Consider the following 15346-nt stretch of genomic DNA (forward strand, 5'->3'; position numbering starts at 1 on the left):
AAAGGCAGTGCTAGCTGGGCCTCCCCCCTCCACATACTGAAATTTCAAGGGCTCTACAGCGTCTTGTTAACTACAGAGGACTGATGGTTTGTGAACTGTGAGGCCCTGTGGAGTTCCTGGATGCACAGGGTGATGCTTTCTGACCCTGGAAAGTAAACGCAGTCACCTGGCACATGTTTCTCCCCCAGGCGTGAAGGGAGAGCTGGTTTCCTTGGCTGAGTTATTCTGGGCAGCAACCTTGTTACCTGCCCTAGGCCAGGACTGTGGTGGGGGTGGCCACACCAGCCCGTGAGTGTGCTTCGTACCACTAAACAGTACACACTGAACTGGATAAAATGGACAATTTTATGTAGTGTGCACTTTACCACAATTAAAAAATATATAGATGGTTATCATCATATGTCATGAGAAAGTCTTCAGTATCTTCCCAGTATTGTGACAGAACTTCACCCTAAATGGCTATATCTTGCGCAAAGCTCATAGGCCTCTGCTCTCCCTTGGACACATCCGTGTCTCCACAGTTCACCACACAGCCGATGTCCTAGACAGCTTGAATTCTACAATTATACTCACAAGGAACCTCACAGATTTAGAGCCAGGGCACACATCAGGGCCCTGCAGGCAGTCCTCACAGGGACACAGCTGGCTCTCCCCAGAATGGCTGCCACCTAGGGAGACTACTGGTAGACCTCTTGTTGGTGTTTTGGTGTTGGAGGCCTCCTATCACCCCTTCTGTGCTGGGAAAGGCCGACCTGGTAGCATAAATAACCCAAAAATAAATTTCAAACCTGTTTTTTACAGAAACCAGTCTTTAATACCCACTTTCTTTGCAGCATGCATTTAAATAGATACCTGGAAGCACATCCCTTCGTAAGCACTTGAGTTAAATTTACAAAGGGACCCAAATGTTAAGTGTCCGTCTCCCTCAATGTCGGAATCTTGAGGGCAGAGACGGCTCTGTTGGCTGAACGTAGATCAGTGCTCAGTATGTGACAGCGTCCAAACGCACTGTGGAATGAACACATTACCACGTGCTTCTAACTCTCCATCATTTAGTGCATTGGATGCAGATTACAAGAACACGTCCTTTGTTAGGCTGAGGATCTTTCCTTCTGTCATGAGTTTTTAACACTGAATGGCCATAGAATCTTATCAAGTGCATTTTAAGCATCTATTGAGATGAACATAAGGTTTATGTCCATTAGTCTGTTCCTGTGGAAAAGATGGTAAAAGAACCTGCTAATGTTAAGGGATCCATGAACACCTGAGACCTCCTAAAGGGTTGAGGTTGGCTTTAGCTTGTTTGTTGGGATACTGCTGGATTTTATTTCTTTCCATTTTCATTCGGATGTTCAGCATCACCCCTTTGGGTGAAGGGGGTTATAAGCTGATACTAAGACCCGGAAGTGAGTTACCTGCTCCTGTCTTCAACTATCCATTGGAACTGTGTGTAGAGCACAGGGGCTGTCTGTCCCCTGATGGTTTGGCCACTCTGAGATGAGAACACTGGTCTTAGTGGGCTGTCTGGCACATTAGTTAAGCAATTAATTCTATATCAGGAATCATTATGCATTAATGTTTTTTACCTCGGATGCAGTCCAAGTGTTTAAACTGATTGATACCAAGTTGTTTCTAGAATCCCTTCATGGTGTTTATCAGTTTCTACTGCAGTTTCTTGCTCCTGATCAGTTTTTCCTTCCCTCCTTCCTTCTCTCTCCTCACAATACTATCCTTTCTTCCCGACACTACCAGAGGCTGGTCTATTTTCATATTATTTTTAGAAAACTGTTCTCTGGTTCTGTTGATACTATTGTTTTCTGTTAATCACTTTTGCTGTTACCATTTTTATTTCCTTCTATTTTCTCTGAGTTTACTCTGCTTTTCTTTTATATAACGGAGTTGGATGCTGGCTCATTATTTTTCCATGTTCTTTGATTAACAAATGCCGTTGTGTCTATAATTCATTATTTTAAATCTATCCCGTAGGAATTTATGTAATATTTTCATTAGTATTCAAATCAAAATATTCCTAATTTCCATTCTGCTTTCAGCCTTGTCTATGAGCTAGGTACTAGTGTTATTTTTTAACATTCAAATGTTTCTTTTTATTGATTTTTTTAAAAATAAGGGAATGAGGCCTGAATACCAATTCTTTGGCATTTGTTAATATTTGCTTTGAGGAATGGTATATAATTTTTATAAATATCCCATGTGTTTGAAAAAAATGCATTCTGAAGCTACTAGCTTCAGGGTTCTATATATTACCTTTAGGTTTATCGTATACTGTGCTCTTCTGCAGTTTACTCATTTCACATCCGGTCTCCATGACAGTGGAAGGAGCTTTCTTAAAACACCCCACTCCAATTATGAACTTAGCTAGCGCTGATTATAGCTCAGTCCTATTTACTTTATACCTTTGGAGACTGTCTTGTTGGGTGTACACAAGTTTAGAACCGGTACAGCTCTCTCTCGTGAAGGACTCCATACCTAATATTTTATACCCCAACACTCACTATATTGGAGTAATACTAGCTATATTTTGGCTGGAATTGGCCTTATATTTCTTCTTCCATCCATTTACTTACAAATGTTTTTTATCCTTATACATCTTTCATAAAAATACACGCCGAGCTCTGCTATTTTACCCAACCTGAGAATGTCTTTTCTGGGCAATTGGACTCAATTTATATTTACTACAAAAAGCAATATATTTAGACTAATTTTTGCCATCTTTTTTCATACTATTTGCCATACTCTCCTATTTTACATTTTCTTGCTTTCTACCAGATTGGGTTTTTTCCTACGGGGTTAGAAGTGAAATAATCTGTTTCTATTCTTTAGTGGGTTGCCCGTAAATGCAGACCCAGCCTATCACAGCAAAAAAACACACAATCATTATTTATACCCTCTTCCTGCAGTTCCTGGTGCAGAACGTCAGCCACCCCTCCATATGACAGGTACACTGCCTAGGGCTTTAGCCCCGCCCTGTGGTCACACCCGGGAAACGGAACTGTACTGTTAGTGCTGTCTTAATCAATGCTTGCTCAGATTCATTCACAAGGTCATTGTTGGCTCTCTGTTCTTTCTGCAGCTCATTACGTTCAGTACCTTTTTCCTTGAAACGCAACATGGAATAGTTTTTAGAGTCTGAGTGGTAAATCTCCCCAATCTTTATCTGATATTGCCTTTGTCCCCCTCTTTTTAAACACTTGTGTTCTGATATGAGTGGACTGAGTTGTGCTCAGCGGTTCAAGTGTATGTGCCTGGGTATGGATTCAGGCTTGACCCTGCTTTTGATTTTGTATTTCTACAATCTGAGAACGTACATCATTCTTTAATCCTGGAAATGTATTAGTACTTCCTTCTATTTTCTCACTTAAGTCATTTATTATACATATGCTAGTTCTTATAGCTTCCATGTTTTTTACCTTTCTGTTCGTATTTTTCGCATCATTAACTCTTCCTGCTTCTTTCCATGAATCAATTACCCTAAAGTGCCCTAACAGAACCACACACACCTACGTGCACAGACCAACGCTCCCCCCCATGATATCAGTGAGACACTACACAACATACAAAACACGAAATAAAACACATAAAAGCTGTGTATCTAGGGATTGTGTGCACACGAACTGATCATTTTTTACACCCAGAAGGAAACACTGGTAGACTGAATCCTCTAAAATTCAATTACAGACAATTCAAACCTGGTTCAGAGTCTGAATTTTCTCTTGGCACGTCATCATAAATGGCTTCTTCTGGATCTGGAATAAAAAGAGGGAAACATTAGGGGCGCCTGGGTAGCGCAGTCACTAAGCGTCTGCCTTCGGCTCAGGGTGTGATCCTGGCGTTCTGGGATCGAGCCCCACATCAGGCTCCTCCACTGGGAGCCTGCTTCTTCCTCTCCCACTCCCCCTGCTTGTGTTCCATCTCTCGCTGGCTGTCTCTCTCAAATATATAAATAAAATCTTAAAAAAAAAAAAAAAGAGGGAAACGTTAAAAACCAACCAAGACCACCCAAGTACAATTTACACTGTTTAGGACCGCAGCCTCCTATGATGCTGTAATTATTCAGAAAGTTAGTCTGTAAGGGCTAATTGGTGATAACCTACCAAACATAAGTATTACTTTTGGGACAGCTGCAAAATCTCTCCAACAGGGAGTTTTGTGGTTTCTAGACCAATTTAGTCCATTATTTTGTGTTCATCTATGTATCTCTGTGTGGCTCTTTAAAAATATTTTTAAGTTTACAAAGTTAATGTGTTCCGATATGCAAAAAAATGCAAAGGTGCTGTACACAGTTTCAGAAATAACGGGACAGCTCAAGTGGGGCTATATTAAAAGGAAACTGTTAAAATAAACCCATCGTTCCATGATATTCTGAACCTCTGGCTAGGAAAAGCAGGCTTAAGCAAGGGTGCGAAGGTTCACCTGTTAGGGTAAAATCTCTCCAACTATATTATGTGGAACATTCGTGTCCTATGAAATTATAACAAGCTTTCTTAAGATAAAGCGAGGACCCTCCACGGGCAAACTACTCAGTGTACACTGAATGAGAAGGTCACGTACAAGAGCATGTGTGAAACCAGAAATGCATTTAAATATTTGTAAGAGTTCGGGCCTCACGTGGAAATCAACCACACTACAAAGTCACTGGTGACTAAGCAACAGCAAGAAAATGAGCTAAATACACTGAACACTTCCTCTGACATTGAGCCACTGTTGCACTACGGGAGCAAATTCGGGAACGCTCTTCATTCTCTTGCTGCTGTCAAGCCCCCGTATGATAGACGCTTGCTTCCTTGTAATATTAACTGCAACCACGGTAAGCATTTCTACTCCTGTTAGATAACGTGAGGGATGCTTGTCTGTGGACCCTTGGAAAACACAGCTGTGAACGCACAAAGCCCGCTTACGTGCGGATTTGTTTTTGATGTCTGCAGTACATTCCGCAAATGTATTTTCACCTTTTTATGATTTTTCTAATAACATTTTTTTCTCTAGATTATTATAAGACTGCAGTATATAACACATACATAAAATATGGGTTAGTTGACTGTGTATGTGATCTGGAAGGCCTCCGGTCAACAGGAGGGCTATTATTAGTGGTTAAGTTTTGGGGGAGTCGAAAGTTATACCCAGATTTTTAATGTGTTATTCTAATTAACTGCCACTTATGTAACAAAACAAGTAAATGGGAGAAAGTCAGACAAATTTTACCCTGGAAATAACATTGCTAGAGAACTGGAAGATATTAACCTCATCCTGTAATGATCCCAATTTGGCAGCCCCCAGCAGAATCATCTATTTATGCTAAGTTCCTTGTTTCACAATGCCATAATTAAAACCAGAATGACACATTCCAGGAGATAATTTAATAATTAGGAGACAGTTAAGACAGTTCTCCCTTGGAAGTCAATCATATAAAATAATTATACAAAAATTAGTGAGCCAGTGGATAATAAAGAGATAATTAGAAAAGCCACCTTTACTTTTCTTTAAAAATTAAAAATCATATGTGGTTAAAAATAGCTCAGCTTTCTCAACCACATGTGGAACAGAAGATCTGGTATGCCATCTGGACGGTGGGCTGGCTTAACCAGCCACCCACCCCGTTTTCAAAATGGTAGCATGAGAAAGCATCTTAGAATCCCAAGAAAAATACCTGGTTGATGTCTCAGTGGTGACTTGCTGTCTAAGGGCCCGGGTCAAAGCATCAGTTCCCCAAATGTAGGACTATCATGACAAAAGCCAAACACTGTACGAGGAAGAAGCAATGAGGAACACATACGTGCAGGGACGGGGCGAGCGGAGACGGTCCGACAGGATCTAAAGAAGGGCTGCAGAGAGTGCCGGGTCAGCCCTGGTCAGTACGTAAGCTAAATGAACACACTGCTAAGTGTTCCATCAGAATAGGACCTGAGACTCATCAGCAGAACCTGACAAAAACACACGGTCCCCCGGGGCGGCATCCCCACAGAGCGCGGCGAGGATCCCGGGGCGGCCCTGCCAGGTTCCTGGTGACAGCGGTACCTACTCTCCATCCACGCGGTGTTGGCTGGGTCCGCAACCCAGCGGGCGAGCGCACTGTCCTCCTTATGCACCCGGTCGTCGCTAAGAGAAAACAAAGCACAGAATCACAACAGCGGAATGCTGCCCATCATGAGACCGCTGGATGTCCCCAAAGGGTACAGACGCGTCACCGTATGTACATTCTATGTTTCCCCAGAGATTATCACAGATGCTCTGTGCTGAGCATCCTGTCTTCTGAGCTGCTGCCCGTGCACTTCACAGTACGACAAGCCTGCTCACACCCACAGTCTGGACCCGTGTACAAGGACCCAAGCGTGAGATTCCCACCATACCTTCCCGCTCTGCTTTCTCAGGGCACCCTGTAAAATCAACAGAGTAAGCCCTTGACAAGCTAGTGACCTCTGCTCCACTCTTACCCAGTAAGTGACAGGTGCTGGTGGCCTGGCTCCGTATCTACGGGAGCAGAGGATGCCCTGCCCCCAGCTCACTGCACCACCCTGGTCCTGGGATGTGCACGGCATAGATCTGGTGACCAGGCTGCCTTTGTGCCAAAGTTATGCCTTCCATCAGTCACCCCGGGGTTTTCACTCCCCACACCGGTCACTGGGAGGCTGAGGGAGCTACATGTGGACACTTGCGGAGGCTTCTGCCCCCTCACTCAGCCGGTCCTAATCTGCACATTCCCAATTTAACAGCCCAGCTGCGGCATCTCAACACAGAGCCCAAGTTCAAACTTTCATGCCTGGCTATCCAGGAGTGCCCTCGAAGGCCCACCATATGCACAGCATCACAGACACGAGAAGACATGAAGTCCCTGTCCCAGAAGACCTGAACTGTCTTCCGGTTTTCCACCAGAACTTCTCAAGGGTCAGTTAGGTGTCACACATGGGGTGAGTCGGAAAGACTCACCGGAGTAACCAACGGGCCTTCGGGGCCTCCAGGAACAGGTTAGTGGGAGAAAGCGACATCACACCACCAGAAATTAACAATGCTCACGACGTGACTGGTGGTGTGCTCACAGAGCGGGCCCCGGGGGCCAAGCCACGGGTCTCACAGAGGGACGGGGACGCTGTCTTGCAGGCAATGGCAGGCCGCCGCAATGAGATCAGATTCACTCAACAGATGAAGCGCCACCTTGGGGAGAGGGACACAGCACTGGGGAGGGTCTCAGCGGCACGCACAGGAGCACGCTGCAAGGAAAAACTCGGTGCTGCGTAAAGCACTTCCCGGAAAGGGAGAGAGCCGGGAACGCCGGTCAGCACCCCGAGATGAACACAGGGCGCTCTGCAGACCGTCCATATGGATAAAAGAATCCTTAATACGGAGTTGATGCCACACTTCACAGTAAGTGACAGAGGTGGTGGGGGTTACTGCCGGGTGGTCTCTTCCATTACCATCATTTTTGTTTGTTTGCTATTAGTTTTAATAGTTAAATATTTGCAAGACTGAGAGGCCAGGGAAGATGATAAAGGTCTTCAAATTGTCCAGATCACAGACACTAGCTCCTGGAGGATGTGTTGTGGGTGTGCGTGAGGAAATAAGTGGAGTCAGTCCTGCACTTAGTCGAAGAATTTGTCACATTAAAAAAAAAATATTCTTACACTTTTTAAGTCTAAGATTACATCAAAATAACATTAAGTAAAAAAGGAGAAAATCTGAAGCAAGTATGGATGATATTTTAAACTATTCCTGAGTGTTTCCATAAGTTTAAACAAGGTCGCACTTTGGAAAACAGTTTGAGGTTACCCTCTCACGTCGTTTCACCTCCTTTAGGTTCTAACAAATCATCCCTTCAGCAGATATATTTCTCATCATGAAGTTTAGATTACCAGTGATAATGTGCCCCCCACTCCTCTTTCGTTATATACAGACCATGATTCTAATGAAGGGTCTTGAGTGGATCTACTTGGCGACACACGTAATGTAATCTAGGTAGAAAACCCTGCAAGTGTGTACCTTCCTCCAGAGATCACACTCATTTTGGGAGGAGAGCACCTTTGTACTTTCAGAGGCCGGCCTACTGTCAGAAAGGAAAAGCCAAGTGAGTGTGAGAACAGCAGACCGAGACCAAGGACTCCCAGCTGCGTGCATGAGTCCACATGCCCGAGACAGGACCCCGCACTCTCGCTGTCTGCTTTGCTGTTACTCTATCTCTGATGCCTAGCACGTGCCGGGCACGCGGTAAATACTTGGTAAATTAAGATACAACTAACTGAGCTAAAAGGTAACAAACAAACACACCCACCATGCACCAAACACAGTACCAGGCCAGGTGGTAGACATTCTAACACGTGGTAAAGGCTGGTCAGACAGAATGGCCTTGAACTGATCAAAGGTTACAAAAAACAAAGGAGATTATAAATTGATAAAAGGTTCAGTACAACAAGAAGATGTAACAATTATAAACACACGCACAGCTAACAAAGGAGCCCCAAAATAAATGAAGCAAAAATGCACAGAACTGAAGACAGAAATAGACGGTCTCACAATGATAGCTAGAGACATCAATCTAGCACTTCCAGTGATGGAACCATCAGGCAGCAGACCCGTAAGAACACCACAAATCAACCAGACCTAACACACCGTTCAGAACGTGCCACTCAACCTCACAGGCTAAACAGAGAACTCTTAGAAGAAAACATGGCGAGAGGGCTTCAGGACACTGGATTTGCCAACCACTTACTGGATAGGACACCAAAAGTACAGGCAATATAAAAGAAAAAAATACATAAGTTGGACTTTATCAAAATTAAAAACTTTTATACAAAGGAAACTACCAAGAGAGTGAAAGGCAGCCCACAGAATGGGAGAAAACATTCACAAATCACGTAACCAATAATGGATTAATATTAATACTAATAAAGAAGACCTACAACTCAACAAGAACAAAAAACTGAATTCAGGAAAAAGTAAAGGACTCAAAAGACGTTCCTCCAAAGAAGACATACAAATGGGCAACAGGACATGAAGTGGCGCTCACATCATCAGTCACCAAGGAGATGCACACCAAAGCCACCACGAGGACCATGCCACACTCAGTGGCATGACTATAATCTTTAAAAATGGAAAATAACTTAGGTGATCTTATGGAGAAATCGGAACTTGTACTGCTGGTGGGAATGTAAAATGGCACAGCCCCTGTGGAAGACAGTTTGCTGTTCCTCAAAAAGTTAAATAGAGACTCATCGCAAGACCCAGCAGTTCTGCTCCCAGGTATAGAGCCAAAGGAATAAGGAGCAAGGACTCGGATGCTTGTACACCAGTGTTCACAACAGCATTATTCACAAGAGCCCAAACGTGGAAACTACCCAAGAGTCCACTGAGAGGTCAATGTGTACTCACAAAGGAAGAATGTTCAGGCTTGAAGAGGAAGGCCATCTGGACACATCTTACAAGACGGGGGAGTCTTGCAAACATGATGCAAAGTGAAATAAGTCAGACACAAAAGGACAACTACCGTGATTCCAATTACATGAGTTAGCTAGATTAGGCAAACTCGTAGAGACACAACACAGAATGGAGATTCTCTGGGGCTGGAGGTAGGGGAATGGTAAATTACCACAGAATGGGTAGAGTTTCCGTTTAAGAAGATGAAAAATGCTGAAAGTAGATAGTAGTGATGTTGGTACAACACAGTAAATGCACGAGATGCCACTACATTTTATATGGTTAAAATGGCAAAATTTTATGTTATATAGATTTTAACACAATTTTAAAACAGACGATGCAATGTACCAAAACCCACAGGACAGTACACTTGAAACAGGCATGGTGTGCAATTATACCTCCATAGAGCCGCCCAATAACACCACACAGGCCCACCCACCATGCGCCCAGCACACTGCCAGGCTAACGCTTGGTAAACCTGGTCTTTAACTTTGCAGAATTCTTAGCTCGACAGCAGAAGAGGACACTCAAAAAAACAGTGAGGGCACACAGCAATCAGCTTTAAAGCAGATGTGCCTACACAGCTCTGGAAGAATGAAAGAGGGAATTTTATAAAATGGGACATTTAGGCAGGGTTGTGAAATGGAAATAGGAGTTCACCTGGAAGATGGGATTTTTCCCAGGCATCCCAGGCAGATGACATAGCATTTCTGAAGGCAAGTGGCATGAAAGAAAGATCTAGAATCCTCAAATCAGTTTGGAGGATTCTGGATGAAAGGTGGGTTAGACACACTGTAAACACACCCCCACCCAACCCACCACAGGATTCTAAGACCCTCTACAATGCTAAAGCACACAGAGTGAAAGCTACACGGAGCCCGAGGAGCGCCGCGCCCTCCTGGTCTACCTGCCTGTGCATTCAGATGGCCTATCTTTCCACAGAACACGAACACCTTGCAGAGTCCTCGTATTCCGGAGAACCCACGACGGTACAGAAGACAGAGCTGCCCAGGACCTGGGAGGGGCGGGTCTCGGGCTGGGGCCAGGCCTGGTCTGTTGACCACCTCACAGCACCGAGGGCGGGCGGGGCAGCACCTCGCACCACTGCACTCCACATCTCAGGGAAGGGTCGTGAACTCAGAGCACGTGTGGAAAATTAATAAACGTACCTGTTCGTTGGATCCTCAGAACTTAAGGAATTAACCTGGCTGTCTTCTACTTCCTGTGTTTCTGTGAGGAAAGAAAAAAATTCACACGGTTTTAGGCTTAGGGTAAAATACATACGGAGTGGCTTTTTAGCCTTAAAATGGTTTTATAATTTTTTCAATGATAAGCTTATCTTAGCATAAAAATGATTACCTGGTAGATTTAGAGTTTTTTCAGGTCTTAAATAAGATGTATTTAAAATAGGATTGCAGTAAAAAGCGATATCCAAAAGCCCTCTGAAACAGCTGGAATTAAAATGGTACCCCAAAGAAATCAAGCTAGAGTGACAAAACTATTTTTTCTCATTCTTAACTTTTCACGGAAATTTACAATTGTCATTTATTTGAACGTGTGTCTAAATGGCAGCCTCCAAAGATTCTCAAGGGAGAAAGAGTTATGTTCATGATACGTGACAACCAACCTTTCATATACTCATGTACATGTGCACACACTTACACACAAACTCACACACATGCACACACTTATGCGCGCACACACACACATATATGCCTACACACACAGTCTGTCACACGTGTCCTGGCTGATGGCTGCTCTCCCACCTCTGGGTTTGGTTTACCAAGAGGGTGATGAGCTCAGGACAAAAGGACATGTGCTCAACCAAGGCCCAGTGGGTAATGGCTACGCTGGGAAACTGTCCATAAAAAGACTTTAAGAAAGGATTGACGGGGTTCCACACAAGCATTCTCGAACACTTTCAAACTGCTCAACAGTTGACTCCAGGTGCACAAGAGCTGTGCTCAGTATAATTAGCTCGCAGACCTCACCCATAAAAATGGTCCCCTGATCCTGATAAATACTAGCAAATACCCTTCCTCAGTAGCGGGGAACTCCCTGGCAGTGCAGCAGGGACCACACAGACATGAACTCATTGCGTTCTCAAGGCCACTGAACTACGGTAGGCATCTCCCGAGGATCACACGTCAGGTCAGAGGCAGGGTCAGGATTTTAACTCAAACCTGCACCCCTTTCCAAAGACTGCTCTTCCCGCCACACCACTCTGCCCCAAAGAATGACCCACAGGACCTCCCAAAAGACAAAAGCTATTCGACAAAGTCATTGAAGAAAGGACATTAATTGGCAGCAAACACACTTCACACCATAATTATTTTCCCTGTGGCTGGGACGAGGGCACCACTCCTCATCCCTGAATGCACACCACCCAGGCCTCATCTTGACTGCCCACCCAAAACAATGCTTTCTTTCCCTGGGCTCCCCTTTCAAGAAAGGAGATGCACCCCAATGTTACTGTCTGCTCAGACACAAGAACTTGGATAAGGGGAGGTCAGGAGAAGGTGAGCATACTCAGTTGTTCTCTCTCTGGCCACACCAACTGCTCATCCTTTATTTTCTGGAAAGATCTGGAAGCTCGTGCCAAGAAGCACGGCACCATGAGTTTCTGGCCATTGGAGGACCACTAAAGAACAGAAGGGGAACCTCGGAATCTTTTTTCAAACTAGGTTTTGGGCAGGGAGGAAGAGAAGGGGTTTTGGCTGTTCCTGTGTCTGAGGGCCGTGTTCCAGGTGAGGTGGCCTCCGTACTAGGGAGCTTGTGCCCCTGCAGAGCCAGGAGGCCCCCCATGTCCATGGGAGAACCACAAGGTGCACAGCAGGCCACCAGCACAGGTCCGATGCCCGGACCCCAGCCTCACACTGCACTCCAGGCTTTCCTCAAGACCTCAGGAAAGAGCCTGGTGCACCTGTTTATCTTTAAAGGCTCAAGAAACAAACACAGACCCAGGATCTGGGGACTTACAATAGTGTTTATTATGATAGGGTTTTATTAATGGCTCTAGGATAACAGCACAAAAAGAAGCCAATGGTTTTTAAATATGCTAATTTACTTAAAAATAAATTAGTGTTCAATTATTTACAGTAACCAAATGATCTGAAAATAAGCAAATTACTTTAATGTAAGAACGTGTTCCTTAATCTTTTTTTAATTGCATAATCTACTTCCTTATTTTTAAATCGTTCTTACTCTTTAGACTACAAAATATGAACAGCATGGTTGATCCTGGTGAATTTCCAAGATTCCTGCCAAATACAACAGGAAAACATATGGGGAAACATCGACCCTGAAAACCTCGTGTGGTTTCCCAATATAAATTCAAGATTTTCTTTTAAGATTTCTTTGTCTCCATTGTGATTAACAGGGGAGGAAAGAACCCGTTTACTGAAATCTCACATAATCCGAGTTATGATTCTGTGTCTGCGGGGCCTCTAGTCCCTCAAAACCCCTATGCCTGGGGCAGTCCCCGTGGCATGTCTGGGACAGAGAGCACGGATTTCAGGGAGAGAAGACAAACTCAGCTGGACTGCGTTCACGGGGTCTGCTCTGAATAGAACACACTGCACTTTGCTGAAGGGGGACAGTGTTGTACTCTCAGCAGCCCCGGACACCTGGGCCCGCAGCAGAGGCGGCAGGTGCCAGCGGCCTCAGCCAGGAGCAGGTGCACCGGCGACTCCATCTCGGTCTGCTCCGGCGGCTCTAACCTAACACCGAGGACGGCAGGTCTTAGGAATAACAGACATCCATTGCCTGCGGTACGCGAGAGGAGGAGGAGCGCTACCTTCCTCGTCCAGGGACGCGGCACGGACGACGACAGGGCTGGAGTAGGCTGGCAGGAGCAGCGGCAAGTTGCAGGGCACGGCGTAGCCACAGGGCACGGGCACCGAGTACCCGCTGGCCACAGGCTGGCTCGCGCCATCGTCCTCAGCATCTGGGTCTGGGGGCGGGGGCTGCTCCTCCTGGAAGGGCGTGATGTCAATGACGGAGTAGGGGTTGACTCTCGTTGGGACCTCAAGGGTGGTGGGTTCCACCGGGGCGGCCGTGTCTGTTCCCATCCCAACTTCACCTCCTGGAGGCAAACACACACGCATCAACGGGGAGCGCCGCCGACCTGCCCTCCTGGGCCGGAGGCGAGAAGGGGGTGGAGGGCCCCCCAGGGCCCATGCAACACCAGGGGGTCCAGGAGGTGCCCACATCTGGGGGTTTGGAGGGGAGCCCCCGACTCTGAGGCATCGGAGGGGTCAGCGCAGCCCCTGGTGGCTCCCAGGGCGGCCTCTGCAATGAGATGAGCCAGTGAGAAGCTGCCTGAGCTCGGGGAGTCGCTAATGACACAGAGAGGCTGTTGTTAGGAATGAAGACACGTAAGGTTCGCCCCAACCCGTCCTCCTGGTCGGGGAATCATAGCAGACAACGCCCCCTCCAAGATGTAACATGGGTTTAACTCATCCCAACAGCGGTCCTTCTAGAGCTGTCTGACGGCATCCGCTGACACAGTGCTGGGGCCGTGCTGATTAGGTATCAACAACACCCCCTCCAACATACACACAGAGCGGAAGCAGGAATAAAGGAAAGTAGCCAAATGCAAATCCATCATTTCGGTTCACAACACAGAAAGGTCATGAACTTCCCGCTCCGGGACCCCGCCTGTTTCTGCACCATGCCCACGGCCGTCGGAGCGAGGGAGCCGCCAGGACCCACCTGAGCCTGAGGTGGCATCCGCGCCCGCATTACTGGCCGCGGGGGCGCCCGCAGCCTGTCGGTCTGCTTCTGGAATCTCATCTCCGCTGTCAAAATCAAATTGTTCCCCCTCGTCCTCCTCGTTGTTGGCAGCATCGTACTTCACCGCGTTGCCTATGGGTTAAAAGAACACGACTTAAGCCAGCGGACGAACAGACAGACGCATTCACTTTCAGTGACAAAGGACGTCCAGGAGGCCAGAGGAACAGGGCGAAAATGAAGGAAAGGAAAAATCCGGAAACGGGGGAGCCCACGATAGGAAGTTCAACTTCAATACAGAACAGGTGTGTCTCACACCCCACAGATCCCCAGCGCCACGGGGTTCCGTCCATGCCGTCACCTGAAAGGTACGTCGCCACCCAGAGGTAGGGGACCTCGCGATCCCTGCCCACGCAAGGTCTCCTCCGGGTCCCTCCTGCCATGCGTCCCTGGGTAAGGATGTGGGCAGGGCAGGGCAGGGGGTGGTCGGACTCACGGACACCACCAAGGGGGCCTCGGGTCAACATCTGGAGGGGCATCTGAGATGGGCCGTCTGGGGACTTGTCCACAGGGATGAGGCTGGACCCCCCATGCTTGCCTCACAAAGTGGGGGACAGATGGACAGATGCCCAGCACCCATGAGGGGTCACAGTGCCCAGGCTAGGGAGGTGGGGCAGGGGACAGAGGAGGACATGCAGGGGACAGCACGGGAGGGAGGAGCCTCTTCTGCCTCATTGCGCCCAACGCCGGGGCAGAAAGTCAGAACATGGAACCCCCCCGACCTGGACATTCTTATCCACCAGCACAACTCACTCCATGACACCAAGAGGGTCTGCAGGTGACCGGTGCTCAGACAAATCACAAAATATCGCAAAAAATCAGTCACTTCCCAGGGAGAAGCTCTGGTCAGTTAAGGTTATGTTCCCGCACACTCACACAAGGGACCCCTCTCCTGGGACAGAGGGATCCCGGACCCTAGAGCTATCTAGGGTGGTTTCCTTATGAAATAATGGGCACTACGGAGAGAAAACATGATCTCCTGAGGGAGATGACCGGAAGGTGGGCATGAGCCCAAGTCGCTCACTTTGCAAGCAGACCAGCGTGCCCCACCTGCCGCGGAAGGCCGCTCTTCCCGCGTTTGGGGGCACCTGTGTGCAGGGGCCCGAGGTACATACAGAGCTCCAGAGTTCTACAG

General features: G+C 46.8%; 1 protein-coding gene across 12 annotated transcripts in view; it reads right to left on the reverse strand.

The window, feature by feature from the left end:
* The window catches only part of ARHGEF10 (Rho guanine nucleotide exchange factor 10), a 144907-nt gene that overhangs the window by 64623 nt on the left and 64938 nt on the right, over positions 1–15346 (reverse strand). For all 12 annotated transcript variants that reach the window (XM_057303400.1, XM_057303403.1, XM_048226249.2 and 9 more), the window contains exons 3-7: positions 14134–14286; positions 13217–13504; positions 10590–10650; positions 6038–6114; positions 3708–3764 (exon numbers count right to left, since the gene is read on the reverse strand). In XM_057303400.1, the coding sequence (XP_057159383.1) occupies positions 3708–3764; positions 6038–6114; positions 10590–10650; positions 13217–13504; positions 14134–14286 (636 nt within the window). The remainder of the gene's footprint in view (positions 1–3707; positions 3765–6037; positions 6115–10589; positions 10651–13216; positions 13505–14133; positions 14287–15346) is intronic.

Source organism: Ursus arctos, unplaced genomic scaffold (genome assembly GCF_023065955.2).
Source record: "Ursus arctos isolate Adak ecotype North America unplaced genomic scaffold, UrsArc2.0 scaffold_27, whole genome shotgun sequence".
Taxonomy (NCBI): domain Eukaryota; kingdom Metazoa; phylum Chordata; class Mammalia; order Carnivora; family Ursidae; genus Ursus; species Ursus arctos.